Source organism: Silurus meridionalis, chromosome 28 (genome assembly GCF_014805685.1).
Source record: "Silurus meridionalis isolate SWU-2019-XX chromosome 28, ASM1480568v1, whole genome shotgun sequence".
Classification (NCBI taxonomy): Eukaryota; Metazoa; Chordata; class Actinopteri; order Siluriformes; family Siluridae; genus Silurus; species Silurus meridionalis.
In genome coordinates, this window is record NC_060911.1 from 6871843 (window position 1) to 6896082 (window position 24240).

General features: G+C 38.0%; 1 protein-coding gene across 19 annotated transcripts in view; it reads right to left on the bottom strand.

The window, feature by feature from the left end:
• LOC124381300 (adhesion G protein-coupled receptor L3-like) overlaps nucleotides 1–24240 on the bottom strand; it is a 298169-nt gene that overhangs the window by 199791 nt on the left and 74138 nt on the right. For all 19 annotated transcript variants that reach the window (XM_046842786.1, XM_046842803.1, XM_046842805.1 and 16 more), the window contains exon 3: nucleotides 5835–5998. In XM_046842786.1, coding sequence (XP_046698742.1) covers nucleotides 5835–5889 — 55 coding nt within the window. In that variant the 5' untranslated portion in view covers nucleotides 5890–5998. The remainder of the gene's footprint in view (nucleotides 1–5834; nucleotides 5999–24240) is intronic.

Consider the following 24240-nt stretch of genomic DNA (forward strand, 5'->3'; position numbering starts at 1 on the left):
TAAAAATAAAAATATTTGTAAAATTCAGTTCGGCTTATATATGGGTGCGCTTTATAGTCCGGAAATTACGGTAATTGATTATATGATTTAGAAGTGTCCTCGACTACAGATTTACATAGTCGAATCTGATTGGACAAGTCTAGCTCTTAGTACAGTGCAACATCGACACACTGAAAAACAATCAAAAATGTATTTACAGAATTCAATTGCATTGTTAAATATTTAAATGCTGCTGTGTTGCTCACAGATCATGGAAATTTATATCTGACACAGGGGTGGTTGGATTTATTCAAAAATATTAAAAATATTTATTAAAAGCTACTTTCTTTTCACATTTTTTTACATGATCATAATAGGCTGTATATTGATGTATTGAGAAAAAACCCAGGAGTTTTATTTGAAATCATACATTGAACACCCCCATATACCCAAAATGGCATGATCCTTGCTTCTGTGAGGATCCGACAGTGAGATTGGTAGTAGGTTCAGACTCCTCCTATGGAAGCAACGAATCTACGATTATTCGCCATCCCACCTTATATAATTATTACCATTTTATCAATAATTGTTGTTTCTGGGCTTTTTTCTTCATGTGCTAAAAAATCTTTTGTGGAGTCATCCATGTTTTTTTTTCCCCTTCACTTCACACACTGAATGTCCTGAGGTGGGAAACTACATTATCGCAACGCAGGTCAATCCGCACCTCTCCAAGAAGAGAATTCGAGAACTGAACAGCGCTGTAGTTCAAACGAAAAAAAAAACTCCTCTGATGCGACCCGGTTAAAGACAAATTACAACTAAACACATAATACTTTGCTTTCTTCCTCGCCCATAACCGCACTGTTCAGAAATAACATTTCCCACGATGCCTTTATATAGAGTCAAACATCAATAACGGTCACAACACCCTTCCCAAGAGCGGCGCAAGTCCTCTTATTGTTCCCGCGCTCAGAGATCCCATGCGGCTCGGCTGCCACGTAGTGCACAAGTCAATGCTGACCATATTAAAAATCTATCGGACAAAAAAGCAGCAGCGAGTTTTCCAGGGTATTACCTTTCCCAGACATCTAAAACATCAGATGCAACTGGGGTCAATTCCTTATTCACACATTTCATTGACAGAAATCCGCCCACGCTCTTTCTGACTCATTCTTTTCTCGGCTGAATTGACCGCCTTGCAGTAAAGGCACTTTTATTGCACTGAAGATATGATCCATCCTGCCTCTAGCTGCTAGCTGAGAGCCATAACTGCTGTTCTCGCTGTTCATGGGTGTGCCGGTGTGAGAATTTCTCTCTCTCTCTCTCTCTCTCTCTCTCTCTCTCTCTCTCTCTCTCTCTCTCTCTCTCTCTCTCTCTCTCTCTCTCTCTCTCTCTCTCTCTCTCTCTCTCTCTCATGTAGCCATATAAACCCAAAAAACTCCACAAGATGAAATGTGCATCTTCCTGTGAACCCCGGCGAGTTCTCTTTTTTTATTTACATACTCAACTCACATGCTAGCCTCATCCAATCCACTCATCTTTTTCCTCTCATTTTTTTTCCTTTCTTTTTTTTTTTTTTTTTTAAATAATGCTGAGAGAGCGGAAAGAGGAAAGAGTGTGGCCCCCTAAATGAAGCCCCTGCGATCCAAACGATCAAACATTTTTACAGCCACACAACTCTTCATATGAAAGAATTGTATTTTATCTGCCGTCTTACACACACACACACACATATATATATATATATATATATATTGACCATATTAAATGATTAAAGCCTGTATTTCCGGTGTGCGTTTTATTATGCGGTATTTATTTTTTATTAGAAAGAAAATGCCGAGCACACAAAGACAGACAAACTCAAGTTCTTTTTTTTAATAATACTACGGCGAAAAGGCATTAGTGAAAATAATTAGACGAGTTTAGAGAACACTCAGAGGCCCGTGCGGTATTAACAACTGCCCCTGAAATAGGAAATTAATTAACAGTGTCAGACCGGCTGAAATATCCTGACTGACAGAAAACTATTCTTATACATCTCTCCCTGTGAAGCCTGAGTTGTTCATGAAGAGACAACCATTAAAAATATGTAACAACATGAAGTGGTCAAAAGGCAAAGTGACAATGATCCGTCACGTGTCTTCTGCACAAAAGTTTAACTCCATACAGTGAAAACACACACACACACACACACACACACACACACACACACACACACACACACACACACACACACACATATATATATATATATATATATATATATACACATTCTAATAAACAGGGTGTGGAGATGGTGAGATTATTTAACATACCAGAAGGGGACAGTGTGCAGTATTATGAGCAAATCAAAAACCTGAGACTACCCTAACATCACTACTAGGAAGAAGGGAAGAAAATGACAAGAAAAGTGTAAGACAGGCAAAGGAAGGAAGGAAAAGACAGAGATAAAAAGGCAGAGAAAGGACTAAGGGAATGAAAGAAAAAGAATGGACAGAAAGGAAAAGAAAGAAAGAAAGAAAGAGAGAGAGAGAGAGAGAGAGAGAGAGAGAGAGAGAGAGAGAGAGAGAGAGAGAGAACAGAAGAAGGAAGACAGAAATAATAAAATAGATAAAAGAAAAACAGACTCAATGGAGACAGCAAGAAAACTAGAAAGCAATTAAGAGAGGAAGAACAAGATGAAGGAAAGTGTGAAAAGAAAAAAAATACAGAGAAAGCAATTAAGATGAGAAACATGAGTAAAGGACAGTGAGAGTAAAGAAATGAGTGGGAGTGAGAACAGAAAGCAAGAAAGTAGAAAATGGCTGAGATGGAGAAGCAGGAGTGAGAATGAGATGTTTCTCCAGAGTTCTTTGAATGGTTAATGGGTCTAACTACACTTTCTTGGACCTTCTGTAATAAAGAAAACACTACAGTATAGAACTAGAGAGGGTCCATGAGGGACAAGGAACACACTCTGCTCCGGTAGTCTGGTACGGTTTCTTTCTGGTTTAGACTTAGATACACTTTATTGATCTCGTGGGGGGGATACAAAAGCAGGGAAGGAAAAAAAAAAACCCTTAATTAAATAATTGTAACTAAAATAAATACAATCTTGCAGATAATGCTACAGAAAAAAAACAGAAAAAAAATGAAACAGGCAAATTGTCAGTGTATGTGTGTGTGTGTAAAAATCACTGTAATGTAACACACTCACTGGTTCCACTCTGGAAAAAATAGAGACAGTTTACCAAACAGAGCTTCTTTATTTACTTTCATTTCCACACATTTGCGGTTCGGGACGCCTTTCCATCTTGACGCCCACCGTTCAGCAACTCCTGGTTCCTGGTGCACCACCCCACAAAGCTGTCCAAAAGTCCTCTGTACTCTGATTCCTGCCCATCTCTAATACACCCCACCACTGCAGAGCGATCAGAGAACTTCTGCAGGTGGCAGAACTCAGTTGTATTGGAAATCTGAAGTGTACAGGGTGAACAGGAATGGAGAAAGGACAGTCCCCTCATGTGCTCCTGTGTTCCTAACCACCACATCAGGCAAGGAATTCCCCAACCTTACAAACAGGGGCTTACCTATCAGATAGTCAGCGATCCAGGATACAATGGACGTGCTGAATTCTACATCTCTCTAAAACCTGCTCTAGAACTTTAAAGATTCTGTGCGGCATAGACATCAAGCCAAAAAAGACTGGAAGGTTCTCATTATTGTCGGTCATCATTGTCGTCTGGGAGAACCTTACTTTTGCTTCATGAGGGCAGGAGAAGTGTTGCGACAGGAACTCAAGAGGGGGAAAACGTGGAAAACGTCTCTTGCTCTGATTGGCTCAGACGAATCTCAAATCTTCGAACATTCACGCTCCGTAAATTCTCTCTCTCTCTATTGGGTGGCATGAATGAAGACAAAAAGCAAACGTAACAAAAATGTGCCTTTTTTTTTTTTCATAAAGGTCTTCTTGTTTTCCAGCCTGCACTCAAAGTCCAAAGATCCAGTAACACAGAGATATCTTTCTGTCTGTCTCTCTTTTTTTTCTTTTTTATTCCTCTGTGTGGCTAAATCCATTCATAGCTCAGTGTGTGTCAGACTCGCATTATGAAAAATGTGTGTCGCTTTGGAGGTCAAGTTCTTCCACCAGCCTGTGAGGCCTTATCTCACATCATCACATCTACACATATATACACACACACACACACACACACACACACACACACACACACACACACACATATATATATAAAACACACTGTATGATGACAAAAGTGTTGCCGGATGATTCTGCCTGAAGGAAACGGTTTGAAGCGAGGCAGAGAGACTGCTTCCCCTCGACTTTCTGCTTCACACTATATTTCCCTTGCGTCCTTTTCTGCAGTCTTCCACATGCACAATGTCTACCTCGACCGCAGTAATCAGGCTCTTCCAGGAATAGGTGTGGGTATTGTGATTTAAGGCGGCGCCATGGTGGAACTGCCAGGGTCTGGATGCTTGGACAACGCCACACGCCCAAATCCTCCACCGCACAGAGCCTGGGCAATATCACTCAGACAGACAGTGACGAAGTGGACATGGAGGGGAATTGAGCTTGAACACGCCCGCCAGATTCAACACCATGATCCGTGAACCACTAAGGAAGTTCCACACTTTCGGTATATTTGGGTTTGGCAAGTTTGTGCTGTCTAGGAAACAGATCTCTCGTCCATTCATTCGAACTCGGGTGTGTACCGGACTATGGGGGATTCTTGATTTCCGTACGATTGGAAGATCTGACATAACTAAGGACTTGAGAACCTGAGCGGATTATTTCCATACAGGCACAATGCCAAAGTATGTCAAGTTCTTAAATAGATTTAACTTCCTGGTACTTTGTGTTGGGTGTAAGCTTACCAAAATGATTATTTCGGTATTTTTGGTTATTGTATTCCTTTAACATCACGCCTTAAAGATCACTCTCCCTTGTTTTTTGTATTCAAATATTAAAAGTATTGGGACACAAAACTTTTTCATCCATATGTGCTTCTTCCCCAAACTGTTACCACAAACTTAAAAGCACACAATTACACAGGATGTCTTTGGAGGTGTTGGTATAACATTTTTCCTTCACTTGAACTAGGAGTCCCAAACCTGTTCATTACATGCTTTGGACTGGAAGCTTGCTGAACACTTTTGGGCTGAATTGGAACTCTTACTGCACCCCAGACCACCTCACCTCACCCACCTACATCATTACCGGACTTTACTAACACCCTTGTAGCAGAATGAGCAAAAACCTCCACAAACACACTCCAACATCTAGTGAAACATCTTCTCAGAAGAGTGGTGGTTATTAAAACAGCAAAATTGGAATTAGATGTTCAATGATGGTCAAGTGTCCACAAACTTCTATCTATAGCTTTCATCCATTTAACTGATCGTCAAAATGTGTGTCCTATCCAAAAAAATCCATTTGTAACATAATGCTGTAAAGAGTACATGAGGAACAGCAGCAAAAAAATATGATGTGCATTATAACTATACACCAACAAGCCAAAGAGAAGAACAAATGAAATGAACTATTTTGCAAACATGCCGCATGTAGATCCACTTAAAATGCGTCCAACCTGTTCCTATCTTTATTAATGACTTCACACTATCAAATGAACTAAATCTTCAAGACCAGCGTTCCGTCTACCAAGTCTTCTCTTACTCCCAGAGTGGAGCTTAATCTAAATTCAAATTAATTTATCACTCTCTGGCGCTAGCGGAATTCATTAGCCAAGCTTCAGGGACATTTTCCTGTTTAGCCATCTACTTTCGTGCTCAGTTGTAAGACATCTCATAATCCTGCTTTATGAATTATTCAAAAGTTTGCAGGGAAGATTACTCACCCAAAGCCGCAGGGCCCAGCAGGCTGGCCAATAGGAGCATCCGAAGCGCCCACATGGCCCCACCCCTTTTCCGCTCCCTTCTATTGATTGGCCAATACAGGTGCGAGATGCTGAAACTCGACTAAGCTCAAGATGGGGATGGGGGTACGCCACTAGGGTGTCTCCTGAACACAAACACAAAAAATAGCTTTGTTAGTAAAAAAGAATATTCAGTGTTTTCCAACATCTCAGTTCGTAGTGCACTGAACAGTTCATGCTCTATACACACCAGGTTCAGTTTATAAACAGCAGTTTAGTAATTAGCTAATCTGATTCAGGTGTATTACATTGGGGAAAAACAAGCGTGCAGTGTGGGAGAGCCTCCAAGAGCTGGCGAACGCTGAGCTGTTTCAAAACTGCAACGTCCCTGAACAAAAGGTGTTTTTTCTTACAGTTACATTGGAGCCTTTTAAAAGCCGGAGTAGACGCTTTGGATCAATTTAGCGATAAAAATAAATAGAAAAGTGGGGAATACATTTTTTTAAAAAGGAAATCTTAATTGCACAGACATTAGTGTTTGAAAATAAAATAATCACACGACAATTAATGATTTTTTTTTTTTTGTCCTCAAGCAATCACAATTTTGTCCTTTCAATTGCAACTCTGTTGGGAGAAATGAGCATAAAGTAAAATGAATAAAGAAAAAAAAAATACATTTTATAATTACATTTAAATTTGTTTTGTCTATGTATTTATTATAAAAAAATTTTTTATATATATATATATATATATATATATATATATATATATATATATATATATATATATATATATATATATATATTAAAATATTAATAATTCCTGCCAACATAGTTAAGGCTCATGGTCCCATGTTTGCAATTTAGTGAATCAGTATAGATTTATTCATTGATAGAGGTTTTGAAGCACTTTTGTACACTGCTCCGGATAAGGGCGTCTAGTAAATGCCGCAGATGTAAATGTAAATGCAGTGAGAGATCGTTTTCTTTTTTTTTAAATTTCATTTCAAGTTGTATCCTGCATATAACTATGTTTGTGATAAATATTGAAAGGATACAATATGCATTTGGTCAGCATGTCGGCTCAGAGTATCTTTTTTGCGTCCTCATACCCTGAATCGAAATCTAACAAAAATTGCATGTGTTGTTATTTATAGCCATACACACAGCAACCACTTTCTCAAGGAACAACTGTTGCTCATTCATCCAGTTGTAGGTCAAGAGCTTCATAAAGCATCAGAATGGGGAACGGTTCTAGAGGGTTTGATTTCCAGAATTGAAAGTCAAGTCAAGAAGAAGTCAAAAAGCTTTTGTCATTTCAACCATATCTAGCTGATGCAGTAATCTGTGAAATGAGTGTTTCTTCAGAACCCTGGTGCTACATAAAATGACAGAGCTACATTACACATCATAGAGCTACATAACAGAACACAGAGCTGAAAATGAAGTAAGTTGTCTTAGCCACAAATTACTCCAGTCCTAACATATCACATGATTTTGTCTCAAAAAAAAATAAAAAATAAAAAAATAAAAACCTTGTTTATCAGAGAGGCCAAGAGAATAAAAACTAGAATGAGTTGCCTTCACAATAAAGCTGCAGTAACCCTTTACGACCATGCTGAGCAGAAAAGCATCTAAAAGGAATCAAATCTTGAAATGGAGGAGCTACAAAGCTACAAATAACATCTGGTTTCACACCTGTCAGTCAAAAAATCTTAGGCTTCAGTGGATAGATTTACAGAAACAGACCACCTGTAGAATGGAAAAAAATATCACAAAGTCTGACTCACTGTTATTACTAAAATAAATAAATGAGAGAATGAAAATGCATGATCTAATGACGAGGTTCATCTCTGAGCAACGACTTAAGTCTCATCTCACTTGTTCTTGATCAGTTTCTCCAATATGGATATGGGAATATCAGTCACACAGTGTCAGGCGGAAGAACCTGCCGGAAACCGAAGTGCAATTCACGCTGTTTAATGAAGAAACAAAGGGCAAATGCAGAAAACGGCAAACCAGAGCCAAGCTCAATGTTTAGCAAAACCTGGTGAATACTATGACCGGAGAAAGTTCAGAGAACTAAACAGAGTCCCGTAAAATATGAAAACCAAACTAACCACGTAGCATATGTCGCTTGGGAATCCAGCAATGTTCATCAGCCTACACTGTAGAACGGATAATGAGCTTGGTGGGGAATGGAGGTTATATAGTCTGGAGGCTGATGAGTGCCAGGTGTAGATGATTAGTCGGTAGGAGAGCTGCCTTGGAGTGATTAGGTGAAGGTGTGGCTGGTGGATCCCTGACACACAGACACCAGGAGGTGTACGAAAGATATCCGATTGGTTTATTGACAGAGAGAATGCATATACCGTATAGACCTCTGTAATGATTATAAGATGATTAAGTTACATATCAGTGCATGATTGATGAAAAACATTATTGAAGGTCATATTGTTCTTGTACAGTTTTTGCCACATGTGTAATTATCTATCATAAAGATGCGACAGTTGCAGCATGCCAATATCACAAAACTAAAAATTTTAATATTCATTTTGGTTTATTTCAATGAAGACTGCCAATATTTTACGGATTTTCACACCGATCGCTTTCTACAGGCAGTACACTGTAGTCTAGCTCGCCATGATGACGGTTTTCCATATGAAATCGCACCACCCTGCTTTTGTGTTGATGAGATTCCACATAAACATTTCGAAACATCTTTTTCTGTCCCCGAAAGAATCTTTTGTGCGAACCCCGCGTGTTGTGAAAGACTATAATTTCTGCACAAAAAAAAAATAAAAAAAATGCAACACCCCGTGAATTTAATCACGTTCGACAAATGATCAGAATATTGTTTGGCGGGAAAGTGTTGATTAGGACTCGTAGCGTTCGATGCGTGACAAACATCTCATTACATCATTACAGAAACCTGGTTTGGTTGCGGCAAATGCGCGGCTCGCCTGTGGAAGAACAGCGACGTGAAAAAAGTGTTTGCTTCACGCTTATTGTAACGTAGACTTGCCATTGTTTCCGTTGCGTGTATTAGTGGTGAAAGAAAATGTGACGTTAGGGGAAAGGGGGGTGGGGGAAAGTGTGGGTGTTGGTGAGGTTGCTTTCCTTCCAACTTCCTTCCTCTCTCACAAAAATCCATTATTTTTTATCCAACACATGAAATCCCATCATGAACTTTTTAAAAACCAGTAAAAAGGAAAACCCCACCATGAAAATGCTTTTATATGGAATGAATTTGTGGTGCTCATTTAATCATTCGTATAAATATAAATAAAATGTGTTCATTAATTTTTAATGAATGAATTAATAAACAGTTTAAGTTTAATGGATTAGGGACTACAATCACTATAAACTGTTTAACACTTGAGTCTCCATTAGCAAGCCTTAACAATGAACTGTAATGTATGGACTTTTGGTTTCATCCAAATGAGGACGCGTGTCCTTTTGAGTCTGGTTTATTTCATATTTACATTTGTGGCATTTAGCCGACGTCCTTGTCCAAAAGTGCTTTGAGTCTCTAGCAATGAATAAATCTACACTGGTACGCAAGATTAATAGACAAACTTAATATAAATATAACTTGAATTCCACAAAGCAAACTTGGAAAGTGCTAATTTAAGTGATTCAGGAAGATGTAGGTCTTCAACAGTCGCTTGAAGATAGACAGGGACTCCGCTGTACGGAGATCTAGGGGAAGTTCATTTCACCACCTCGGTGACAGAACAGAGAAGAACCTTGAAGTATATTTATCTCTCAGGAACCCTACTGGTTCCTCAGAGGAGTTTTTCCTTACCACTGTTACTATTTTGTAATCTATTTATTTCTGTGAAGCTGCTTTGGGACAATGTCCATTGTTAAACACACTATACAAATACAATTGAATTCATTTGTTGCTGTATTTCCAGTGTCAACTCCATCGTCAACCCTGACGATGTCACGGGGAGACCTAAAAGAACCCAGACGTAAATTGAGACATCGGTGCAATCGCTGGAATATCCCAGAATGCTATACAGCACAAAGGCTCGGCTTGACTCGGCAGATGAGACGCCCGACCGACTAAAGTACTAAAACTACATGGGTTGGTTCAGGCTGGCATGAAGCGACGGCTAAATCCCACCGGTAGTGCTAACGGCACTGTGAGTAATGTAGCAAAGTGAAAACAGACCAACACGTCGATGAAGGTCATCTCTGGGTGGCTTGTTCGGATCAAAATAAATAAGAGAGTAAATAAAACAAACATATTCCTTTCATCAACACAGTGTACACTACAGCGGCAGATCAAAACGAAGCCGGTTGCGAGTATCGCTCTGTTAGGGCTGTTGGGAGGGCCAGGAGGATCAGAGAGAACAGAGTCCCTCTTGGGAGATCCGGAGCGGCGAGTGCCACTGCTGAATCCCTGACGTCAGCATGTGTGTATGTGTGTGTGAGTGTGTGTGCAACTTTGTTAGGCTTTTTTTTTGTTGTTGCTCGGTTCTGATTCCCGGGCGTCAGCAAATGCACTGTTCTTTTTTTTTTAACTCCTTTTTTTTGCAGTATACGCCAGAACTGTCACAGGGTTGTCGGGCAGCACGGGGAAGAAACTAAAGGCCGACTCAGAATAAACTCTGCGTGGAAAAAAGTATAATAATGAGTAAAATCCAGAAAAATAAAGGGTACCAGAAAGTGGTGAAGAAAAAAAAAATAGATCAATGATTGAAAAAGACTTCTTGATGAGAGAGGCCCTGTAAAGAAACATCTAGAATGGGTTGAATTGACAGGAAAGCTACAGTAACTCAAACAGCCACTCTTTACAACCATGCTGAATAGAAAAGCATCTCAGAATGCATCAAACCTTGAGGTGGATAAGATATAAAAGAAGGAGAGGACATCTTATATATATTAAATATATTATTATATAGAATTATATTTCTTAATATATTTATTGTTAATTGCATACAAATCTTTTAACACGGTTTTTTATTTTTTTTTACATGAGCTCAAGTTCACATTTTTAATTATATCTTTACCAAGAAGAAGAAAAACAATAAAAAAAAAAAAATTGAAAATGATAACTATAATAATGAGGAAAATAAACTGCAATAATATACTACATAAATATATTAGAATGATTTAATAATCTCTTTTCTGTGGATTTATTTACGTAAAAAAATTTTTTTAGATATTGTATTCAATTGCAAATGTTATACGTGCATGAAAAATGGCATAAATGGCGGACGATCAAATGGCTGTAACGATTCCTCGAGTAACTCGGGTGCGCAATTAAACGCTTGACGTGGTGCTTAGAGGTGCAGTGCTTTGTGGGAAACGTAGTCCCTGTCCATAATCCTCACAATTATTTTTATACCATAAATATCACACACGCTGCAAGTGAACATTTTTAATGTAATTTGACCACTTCTCCTAATCTCACATGCCTGAAGCATGCAAAAGCTCCTGCAGAAGCACGCGAAGCGATCGAAATGAGCCAGGTATCAGAACAAAATCTCATTAAGCCCTAATGAGCTCTGGATGCGTTTTCATTTGACATGTGAATACAGGGGGAAAAAAAATCGAATCATATCAATACAGGACCAGAATGTTTTTTTTTTTATGTTGTTGGTTTTTATTAAAGGATTTCACCTTGAAGGAAGTCTAGAGAGACAAAGACGAAGCACATAAGACAAGGCAGCATCACTGGCGTTCATTAACACGCTCACAGACAGACAGACATGCCAACAATTACACACACACACACACACACACACACACACACACACACACACACACATCCCTAGAGAGAGACATGGGATTGGTGTATTTGATAAGTTTGCCCAGAGTTGGCAGTAAATGTCGTTTTGCAGCAGACAGCTTCATTACCCACTCACACGTTGGTGCAAACTTTCTAATCAGTGTTTGCTGGCACTGATTACGCACTGAGAGCGACGCCCACTCCCTGTGTTTCAATTAATTGCACTTTTTAAGCTTGATCTGCTTCAACTAGAGGAGCAGCTTAGAGCAGCACCGAGGCATTTAGTGGGAAAAGAAGGACAGATAAGGGTGATTAGTGAAACCATGCTGCGAAATATAAAAAAAAGAAAGGAAACAAATGACATGAAGGGCAGAGTAAGAGAAGGGAGGTTAAAGCGAGCAAAAAAATCTAACTTATAGCTTAATTTATCAAAGAAATTAGTCAAATTTACTGACACAACAACTGCTCTTGTAATAAGATAAGATAAGATATACCTTTATTCGTACACAGTGAGGAAAATTCTTTGTTACAGCAGCATATATATATATATATATATATATATATATATATATATATATATATATATATAAAGAATATACACATACTATAATATACAGTATATACACAGTACAATGTATAAATACAATAAGAGAAGAAAAAAGTACGCATTGCAGGTAGTATTTCAGTGCACAAATAACACAAATAATGCACAAATAACAAAGACGAATGAAAGATCATGTAGTGTGATACCTGTTATGTAATTTAAATTTTTCCTGTAAAACTGTAAATTTGTGCCTTCTCTTAAAATGTTCTTATATCTCATATATCAGAATATTCAGCAAAGTCCAAAATGTTAAATACGATAATGCGATTTTATGTAATTTTATGAGATAATGTGGCAGAATTCTGAGATGTCCGAATTAATAGATACGTCAACACAAATAATAAATCACACAATAATTATTTTACAATTTTAAGAAAATGTTTAAATGTTTCTTAATGATTTTTGCTTGTTTAGAATTTTGAGACAGGTCAACAATAAGGGCAATTCTGATATACTATATAAAAATGGGATAAGTAAAAAATCCAAAGTTTAATAATTATATTGAAAATTGATATATATATATACAAATTTAGAACAACCCAAAAATCATTTGATTAAATACAAATTTTGAGATAATACCTCAGTTACGATTTATGAGAAATTTAAGATAATAGGTGAAATGTTTGAGACAAGAAGTCCAAACATTTGAGATAATGAGTCACAAAATTAGAAATTATAACATTAGATATTAGACTTTTTTTTAAACATTAAAACGTAATTAAAAAAAAAAAACTGAGTTGAGTCTTTTTGACATTTTGTGATGTTTATTCACAAGTACGAGATAATAAGTTCGAAGCTTTGAGAGATTGACTGAGACAAAAATGCAAAAAAACTGCTACAGCTCAGAACTTTAAGATATTCTGAGAATTTGAAAATAATTTTGAGACACAGGATTTCAAAATCACAAGATAATACTTACAAAAATAGTAAGATAATAAATCAGATTTTGGCATACAAAAGTATGTGATGCTCTTTTGTACTTCTTTTCTACCTTTTGTAGTAAATGGCTTTGTAAATGTTCAGTGGTGTTATTTGTTTCTGAAGCAAGGTCACAATAAAATACCCAGTCATTTTAGTTCAGATGTATTCAGAGACACATTCTCACTCAATGAGAAATTTGGAACACTCTGGTGATTTGCTAAAACCCGGTTTAGACTGTGCATCAGCCATGACTTTTAGGGTTTGCAGCATTTATTGCGACCAAAGAAAGTCCTGGAAGCATCAGAAATGTTCCATTTGGCACAACACGCATCTAAAAGCCTCCAACGTGAAGATGGCAGATTTTATTTTTTCATAACAGCGAAATAATGCAAATTTGAATCAAGTGAAATGGAAATACTGCCGAAATAATACAACAGAGCAAATTTCCTAAGTTGTCGGAGGTCACGTTAAATCCGAAGTGTGTCAGAAAGCGTAATCAGACGTCACGTAGCGTGAACAGTGATGCGACCCTGCTGTCGCCTATTTTGCGTGGAAAGCAATTTGCGATAGTACCATCTGTTAAACCCGATCTGTGACTTTTCCATCAGCAGCGTGATGCTGTTACTCACTAACCGTGTTCATGTGCTTGACGCAGGCTACACCGATTTAAGTCGAAAATTCTGTCAGTGAGAAAATGTTTTTGAAAAACACATTTCTCTGAGCTGCGTTTTACGTAGCTTCAGCAGAAAACATTGCAGGTGTGATTAGAATGAGTGAACGGTGGCTTGTTGTCACCTTTTTTTTTTTTTATTCGAGCTTGAGGCGACTGGTCATGTAATTATCCTTTAACTTATTCAATTCGAGTCCCTGAGTATGAGCACCTACCCACAGCCTTAGTCTCTATAATGAGTCACACTTCACTAAGAACTATTGCATCTAATATACGAAGACCATCTCTTAGCAACTAGCGGTGCAGTCATGTGACTCTCTCTTGTATCATTGCATTGACTGTGCCATGCTGTTTTCCTCAACGCTGCATCCTTCATCATTAAAATGCCTCATACATATTGTAAATTTTGCAGCTATACTATAACATGATTATCAATGGTTAAGATGAGGGCCAACATTGGACCAAGGCACGTATTCATAGCTTTTCCCAAATCATGTGTAAATAATTGACAAAGTTTTTTTTTTTTTTTATCTTTTTGTAATTTGACTTTGATACACTTCTTGGTAAATTGTATTATCCTTGATGCATTCCATTTATTTCTTCTCAATTGCTTTGAAATTCTTGAAATTATCAGATTCTTCATAGCCTGTCCCACTTACACGTGTATATCAGGTCATAGCTTACATGATTCAGTCATTTCACAATTCAAACACAGCAGTGACTCAGCAGAATTGCTGCTAACACTGCTAGCAGCAATTTTGCTGCTAGCAGTGTTAGCAGCAGAATTGCTGCTAGCAGTGTTTGCAGCAATTCTGTTAAAAACACATCAGTGGAAAAAAACAAGCCAGTAATTTAAAGTGGTGTCTAGGATAATGTGATCATTGACTAAATGAAATGCATACAATTTATGGCTAGGTGTACGAAGATTTGAAAACAGAATAACGGCGTGACCTGAAACCATCGGCATGGCAAAGATGTTGATGTTCGTCGTGCAAACTGACCAAATTACTAAAAATAAGGATCATTTTTATTCTTTATTTCAGATCCACATCGAGATTTCTGCTCAGTGTAAATCGAACACAAAGTTTTAATAAACAGTTAAGAGAGAAAGACTGAATAAATGAGTCAATACTCACATACGTCATACTCACGTAGCTCCAGTGGTGCTAAGAAATCAATCTACATCTAAAATGTTGGTCACAAAGTCACTTTTTGAATAATAAAAGTATAGAACATCTACTAATAATTATATAGAAATAAATCGTTTATATATATATATATATATATATATATATATATATATATATATATATATATATATATATATATATATATATATATATATATATATATATATATATATATATATATATATATATATATATATATATATATATATATATATATATATATATATACACACACACACACACACACACACACACACACACACACATACACACATTTGTTACTTAATTGGCATTACCACATGAGTTTGCTCATTACCTTTGCTTATGGTTTTTTTCTCATTTTAGCTTTTATAAAATTATCACATTAAATCCATTGTTCAGGAAAATGATGTCACGTCCTGTTTCACATATCCGCATGAGTGGTTTCCAATAAAACAGGAAAGTTAGTGGTACGAGAAATGCTCTGTCCGTCACCACAGGAAAACAGAGTTTAAGGTAATTATCCGCATTCAGACAAGTCCCCGTTTTTATGCGATGGAAATGGATCAGATGATCACAGCACAGGAAACAGATGTGCTCTCACCTGGAATGGTCTCAGTGGTATTTTCAATTGCTAATGTAGCCGTTTTGGTATTGTATGGCATGTCGTATAGGCAGAGGGATACATTATGATCCTTTTGACGAGCCCTATATAGGCATCTACCCTGCAGACATTTTAGATTTTACACACGACCTTGACGATGCCCTTGGAATTTGTAATCTGATTGTGCAGTGTGCGCCTGAGGGGGAAACTGGGTTACAACCTCTGCTGTGTCGTATTAAGCTGCTATCTGTTGATCAGTATATACGTGCGTGTGTGCGCATGTGTGTGCGTGCTCGCGTGTATGTATGTATGTACGATGCAGATAACAGCAAGCAATCACCACACACACACACACACACACACACACACACAAAATAGCATTTACAACTATATGCCTTTCCTGTAATATGATCATGTTTATCTGATGAAGCCCGAATTCACTGATACAAACTGACTGAATAAATAAAATCTTTTTTTTCCTTTTGTTCCCCTGTCTTTTTCTATCCTCATCATATCAGTCTTTTTTTCCTCCTTATACATTAAGAGTCCCTCACCAAACATGTTTTGCATTCAAGCATCCATCAGTGAACAGTGGACAACCTCAACAATGATGGAACTATAATGAATGAACTTTCATGTGTCACCCAGAAGAAGGGTTCCCTTTTGAGACTGGTTCCTCTCAAGGTTTCCTCCACATACCATCTCAGGGACCAAACACACCTACACTGACTAATGGTTAAGTTTTCAACTCATGGCTAAGAAATAACTCCATATAAATGAACAAAAATGAAAATGAAATGAGTCCCTGATACTGTGGAGTTTGAAAGGGTGGAATTGAATTGAATAATTGTATTTCCATCTACTTAAATATTCGTAGTTTACTTGGATTTTCATAAAATTGCACTCTTAATTGCATTTCTAAGATAAAAACCTTACTTCCTACTCCTTTTATTGTTTTTCAGGCTTTTGAATTGCAAACACAGACATGCACACAAATACAGATGATGCCTAGGGTGCAGTCAATGCTCCAATTCATCCCAAAGATAGCCAATAGGGTTGAACCACATAATAATGGAGTTGGCTTTGTGCACAGAAGGATTGTCATGCTGTAACGTAACATGTTTGGGTCTTCTAGTTCAAGTAAAGGAGAAATTCAATGCCAACTGTGTGATAACAGTTTGTGGAAATACCATTTCTATATACTGCACATAAAAACATTATATAGCTATAAATACACCGATCAGGCATAAGATGATGACATTATAACATTATGAGTCGTGACGTGAATAACACTGATTATCCCTTCATCCTGGCACTAGTTAATGGGTGGATATATTAAGCAGTAGGTGAACATTTTGTCCTCAAAGTTGATGTGTCAGTAGCAGGAAAAATTGTGCAAGCATAAGATCTGAGTGAGATTGACAAGGACCAAATTGTGACGGCTAGACGACTGGGTCAGAGCATCTCTAAAACTGCAGCACTTGTGGGATGTTCCTGGTCTGCAGTGCTCAGTATCTATCAAAAGTGCTCCAAGAATGGAACAATGATGAACCAGGAACAGGGTCATGGACGGCCGAGGCTCACTGATGCATGTGGGGAGCGAAGGCTGGACAGTGTGGTCTGATCAAACAGACAAGCTCCTGTAGCTCAAACTGCTGAAGAACTTAATGCTGTTGACAGGTCAGGATTGTTTTGACAGCAAAAGGGGGACCAACACAATATTAGGCAGGTGGTAATAATGTAATGCCTGGTTGGTGTATCTATCCGTCTACCAATAATTCACAGGACTGCAGCATTGGGCCATGCTTTGCTAATCTGTAATCTGTACTAAAGTACTTTGTAGTAAACAAAGACTCGTGTCTACTTTTTGCTTAAACTTCCTCTTATTTAAAAAAGCAGGTTGGGCCAAGTTAAGCTAAATTGCGGTGCCTGATTTTTCTTCTAGATATCTATTCTAGTAGCTAACATAAACTGACTATTCTAGCTAATATTTATTTATTTATTATTTGTATATGATTTTATTTATATGATATTAGGAATAAGTTTATTAAAAGATAATGGCATATATATATATATATATATATATATATATATATATATATATATATATATATATATATATATATATTTTTTTTTTTTTCCCCATTCATCTCATCCTCTGTAAAAATGTTCCCACTCCCATGACCTTTCTATGCCCCCCAGCACACACACATCCTTTTCCTCACAGCCATGCCCAAAAAAACATCCCAGTAGGTGAACTGGCTACACCGACCTGAATTCTGAATGAATGTGTATGGGACAGTCTTGTGTGTGTGCATCTTTCTTTCCATAAACTCTTGTATTTAAAGTTTTTGACACATGCAGATGTAATTCTGTCCTGTTTATGCATTTGCATTGTCAGCAATCATACAGCCTTGCTATCTGTCTAAGCCTTTTGATCTCATCCCTTTGCTTCACCTTTCTCAAGTCTGTCTACAACTTTAGAGGTGATTAACAGACAAGGATAAGGTGATCATAACAATCTGTCACTCCAGAGTCCTTGACTTGTATTACACAGCGCCACACACACACACACACACACACACACACGTTTTGTAGAATTTTGAGGAAAATAATGAATTTTAAATCATTTTGGAATAAGGCTGTAACATAAAATGTGGAACAAGTAAAGCTCTGTGAATACTTTCTACATGCAGATGTCAGATGTTCCAATACATTTGGTAGTGTATTTTACCACAAAAATCCAGAACAATCCTCCTTAAGACTTTTGCTAACAGCAAGTATGATGCGTACGCTGCAAATGCCACTAAAAAGACTTGCGCTGATGCAGGAGGAGATTAGAAATGCTGTGCACGCTTACGCCACTCCTCTGCAATAACAGCAAGAAGCTAAATAAGCACCGAAGACAAATATGTGATGTGATAAAGGTCATCAGCCAATGAAATGTTCTGTCCCAAATTGTTCTTTTTCAGTCAATCAGAACCACACACACAACACACACACACACACACACAAACACAAACACACACTCACACAGACATGTTTGTCTCGGTCATTGCAGAATGATTCATTCTCCTTTCATGTGCTGCATAAATTTTCATCACGAGTAAAGGCAGTCATGATTGTCTTTCTGGGAAAAAAAGAAATAGCAAAACAAATGAATTCAAACAGACGTTCGCATGAGCAAGCAAACACACACATTCACTGATGCACACAAACACACACACACAGAGGGCTAATATTCCATATGTGAAATTGAGTGCTTCTGAATTTGAAACACACTCCGGGGTAAGGATTGTGGCTGATCGTACTGCGTACACACAAAATGACGTTAGCATAAGCAGCTGCCGATTACTGAGCTCCATTGGGGACAAAACTATTTAAACCTTTTAAGAAACTATAGCGTTCAACAATGTGACATTCACAGACTACATAAAAATCGTCCACAGTATTTTACAGAGTGCAAAATAACAGAATTGTATTGGATCGTATACATTGTCCTCATAATAATGTCATTTTAGCGTACATTGCTTTGCTTATTGTCGAAGGAGATATTACAGCATCATAATACAATACCAAAATATCTTACAAAGGGTGCAAAGAAACTGTTAGAGAATGAAAGCAGATTAGTTCAGCGAGCGCTGAGCATTACGTCATGAATATTTCCTTATATTTTTATCATTGTTCTCGCTGATGCTGCTTTGCCCACTTGACTTAGCCAAACTAAAGCTTTCTATCGGGTTAAGATCATGACATACACTATATGGACAAACTGTTACCACAAAGTCTGAGGCACACAATTGTACAGGATGTCTTCGAATACATTTTACCTTCACTTTAACTAGGAGACCAAAACCTGTACTAGCATGGCAATGCTTCTGTGCACAAAGTGCGCTCAATGAAGAGGTTTACATGGGGTGGAATGGAAGATTTGGAGAGCGCCGACTTCAACCCTACTGAACACCTTCGAGATGAATTGAAACGCCCCTAGGCCTCCTCACCCCACATCAGTACCGGGCTTTGTGGCTGACTGAGCACAAATCTCTACGATCCCACTCCAAAACCAAGTGGAACATCTTCCCAGAAAAGTGGAAGGTAATATAGCAGCGAATGGGGAATAGGATGTTCAAAATGTACTTATGAATCTTATGAAGCTTTTGTCCATTTAGTGTATAACTGACATGAAGCCTGAGGACTTTGACTAAACAGAAGTATAAAGTGTGTTACGTACATTTGTACTTAATTTCCTAAACCTAAATATCATCCAGATGTAAATAGATCTTAATATAATCTGGTAAAATGCATCCCTGTTACATCCTCACAGTTCAGCATAACGTCCACAATTCGCCTTTCCAAACAGACTTTGACAGTGAAAAATAAAAAACAGGGGTAGCGTCGCCGGATAATAAAAGGCTGCGGATGTAACGAGTCGGGACGGCGGAAGCATCGTGCAAAAGAAGGCCGAGCGTGTAGCTGTCAGAGGTTGCTGAAGGAGCTCTTCTCCTGCTGAGCTCGGCCACTTTCACACCATCAGCGTTTCTGAGCTTGAGGAGATTAAATCTGTTTATGATGAGTAATGGTCCGGTTTATTCATCCGCAAGATGCACTGCCAGAATGGTTTTGAACACGCCCATCCCCTACAGCTGACACGCACACACACACACACACACACACACACACAAACACACACTGATATTGGCCCTGAACAGGGAATTCTGTTTTGCTGGTGTCAGGAGCAACGAGTTTGTATGTGTGTGTGTGTGTGTGTGTGTGTGTGTGTGTGTGTGTGTGTGTGTGTATGAAACATGGCTGTCAGATGAAATTCCATTATTTGTATATTATTCCATTTCCATAATGCACACAATGTTTAGGATTCAGTAAAAACCCGTTTCCTAAATCATCTTTGATTCGTTTACAGAACAAGCTCTAAATAAATATTATTAAAGATCAATCTTTTTCAAATTCTCATCGTACCATCAACTGGACAATTGCCAATTTATACTACAGATATCCTGGTGGGGGTGCTGTTAGAGGAAAATAATCAACTGCATGATGTGGTATGGCCTGATTTAAAGTAGTGAAGTTCTTATACCACAGTAATTACTTATTTATTTGTTTGAATTAAAGAACACCACAATGTGTGTTGTATTCGTTTTATGATAACCTTTATTGCTACAAATTTGTTCCATCCTATCTAGTAGAAGTATTATCTAGCAGAACATAGTATTATCCAGCAGAAGAAGGTACTATGTAGTAGAACATGGTACATGGTACTATCTAGTAGAACATGGTACACGGTATTATCTAGTAAAACATGGTACCATCTAGTAAAAAATGGTACTATCTAATAGAACATGGTACATATTATTATCTATTAAAACATGGTACTGTCTAGTAGAACCTGGTACTATGTATTAGAACATGGTACATGGTATTATCTAGTAAAACATGGTACTATCTAGTAGAACATGGTACTACTAGATTGGGTGTGGCAGGGCAGGACAGGGCAGGGCAGGGCAGGGCAGGGCAAAGTGGGGCAGGACACGGCAAAGTAGGGCAGGGCAGGGCAGAGTGGGGCAGGATGGTATTGGTTGCGGTAGTGTTCTGCAATGAGTGTTCACGATTTTGCGCAAGTATAACATTGTATAAAGGGACAAATGTCAGACTCCCATTTCCTGTCACCTGTTACTATGGAAAAGCACATATTGATCCATAGGAACTTCTTGGGTCACTATCACTTAAAAAAAATATATAATAATAAAAAAAACACACACATACCTCTCGTCTAGGATTGAATAACATCCCTGCTTCATTAATATTCAAACATTTAAATACCAAATTGAAAATGCAGTGCAGTATTTAAAGTAGTTGGACAGCCCTGCAGTGTATCAGCCCAGAATTCTAGAGCAAGCAGCCAAAACAAGCAGTGTTCAGGAAAAAGTCTGCGCTCTCTGATTTACGCTCAGCTGTCCCTGATTAGAGCACTCCAAAAAAGTTTCTGAAAGCCCCTGCGCTCTCTTCTGCAAGTTTATCAGTAAAATTCCAAAGGCATCATGAAGACAGCTCTTGGCATGTTTAACCGTGTGTGTGTGTGTGTGTGTGTGTGTGTGTGTGTGTGTGTGTGTGTATGCTCTTAAGTCTGGCCTGATTTGAGATTTAAGAGAATCCTCTTCAATGAGATGAGGCCTGCAGTTTATGTAGTCAGGTTCACTGAACAGTCTGAGCTGATAAGCAAGTGATCGCTGTCTCTCTCTCTCTCTCTCTCTCTCTCTCTCTCTCTCTCTCTCTCTCTCTCCTCTCTGTCTCTTTCTTTCTCACCGACTCTCTCAGTCTCTCTTTCCTTACACACACACACACACACACACACACACACACACACACACACACACACACACACACACACACACACACACATTAATTTGTTCAAAGAGAGCAAAACCACTCAATGAAACCAAGTAGTCAGAAGGTAAATCCTCTTCCTTTTCAGTAATGTGATCTCCTTTTAAATGACATGAATCAAGACTCCACTTTCCCTACTTACTGTTATGGGCATTAATAAAACCACTGCAATACAGGAACGGGTAAGTGAGCGCAGGATAGAAAGAGAGAGAAAGAGAGAGAGAGTATTTTTCCATCCATTACCAACATTTTATGCTCTTTCATACAGGAGTAAAGCAGAGCTAAGTAAGGAATGAAAAATGACAAGAGCGGCGTTATAGGAAATAAATTCATGACTGTGCAGCGCGATGCCGCTCGACATGAAGCAGAGTTGCTGTTACCACCGCAAAGTGGATTATTTTCCAATACCAGCTTGTCCTGAGGTGATTTATTCTATACTTATTATACACACAAAAAATAGACAAAAGCATTGATACACCTGACTTTTCAAGCCAAACTTGGTTCTTCCTCAAACTGTTCCTATAAAAGTTCCCACCACTGGGGCACAGAGTTCCACCACTGTGGTTGTGACAGACTGAAATATAATTGTGTGGTAGATTGAGGTATATATTTAGGGAAGAATCATGAATCTGCAAAAACAGTGAATATTCTCTTTGAGTTTTTCTGAGGAATGTGTGTTTTGGAAGGTTTTGGTTCATCTGAGATCAATTGGTTCGGCACAATAAGGTGTGCGTTCTTGTCTTGTTGAACACAGCTCGAGAACTCACTGGGTTTCTCTGCTGCACATAAAGTTTGCAATTGGGAAACATTTTAGAGTGTGACTGTGCCTAATCTTCTCCACCTTTTCGGGTATTCATTCAAATTCTTTGTTAAAATGGTGTGATTATTATATGATGGTTAATCATGTGTAGATGTCATCATGATATCTATTATGTTTTAATGAAAATGTGAAAAAGTGTCATTGGTTTGTAGATACAAAGCTTTAGGTTGAGCAATTAGCATGACTTATTTAGTATGCATGTTTGTATTTAATGTTTAATTATGTTTTATTAATGCTATTCGATTTGAATAGGCTAAGAAATGTAACTGTGAAAATGTAACTAACAGAGTGAACAGTACATTGTATGTCACCTTCTCAGTGTTGTCAGTGTTGCTGTTTGAAAATTAGTTTGTTAAAGAGTTTGTACAAAGTTTGCGGTTAGGAAACACTGTTGAGTGTGACTGCACTAATCTTCCCCTTTTCAATCGTACAGGATATTTTTATTGCCCTTCTATTTTATCCAATTGCAAATTCCATTTTATTCTTCATATTTAGTTTTTAAACTTGTGAATGTTTTATTCTACTCCAAGTACCATTTTTTTCCACTCACAAAACAGTCGTTTGAAAGCATTTAACTGCATGCTGCATTGTGTATTGATGTCTCACGCCAAATACGTACATTTTTGAAAAAAGTAGTCCCTGAGTTACAATTGTTTGACTTTTTTGGGTCTCACGATGACTATTGCTGAACAAAAATTTTTAAAAAGGTGGTCCCGAGTTACGATGGTTCGACTTACGATTTTTCGATCTTACAATGATGATAGCGATACGACAAAATTGTAAAAAAAAAAGAAAAAAAAAATTCTATTTCAAACAGCAATTTTAGTGATAAACGCATGTCTTCCAATCGCCTAAGTATGTCTCCTGCTTCTTATTATTATTATTTTGGCTGCTCCCATTAAGGGTCGCCACAGCGGATCATCCGTCTCCATACCCCCCTGTCCTCTACATTTGCCTCTTTCACACCAACTACCTGCATGTGTTCCCTCACCACATCCATGAACCTCCTTCTTGGTCTTCCTCTTTTCCTCCTTCCTGGTGGTTCCATCCTCAGCATTCTTCTACCAATATAACTCATGTCCTTCTTCTGCACATGTCCAAACCATCTCAATCTCGCCTCCCTCAACTTGTCACCAAAGCGTCCTACATGGGCTGTCCCTCTATTAAACTAATTTCTAATCCTGTCCATCCTCATCACCCCCAACGAAAACCTTAACAACTTTAGTTTGGCTACCTCCGTCAAAAAAAATGAGGAAATCTATCAGTTTAGTGCAAAAAAATACAAATTCAGAATGAAGCAAAAAAGACTGTTACAGTCATATTACCATCCTCGACTTACGATATTTTTGACTAACGATGGGGTCGTCGTAAGGTATCTCCATCGTAAGTAGAGGACTACCTGTACATCCTCTGTCAGGATGTACGCGTCTCCTGCCTTGTGAGATGCCTTAATCTCACT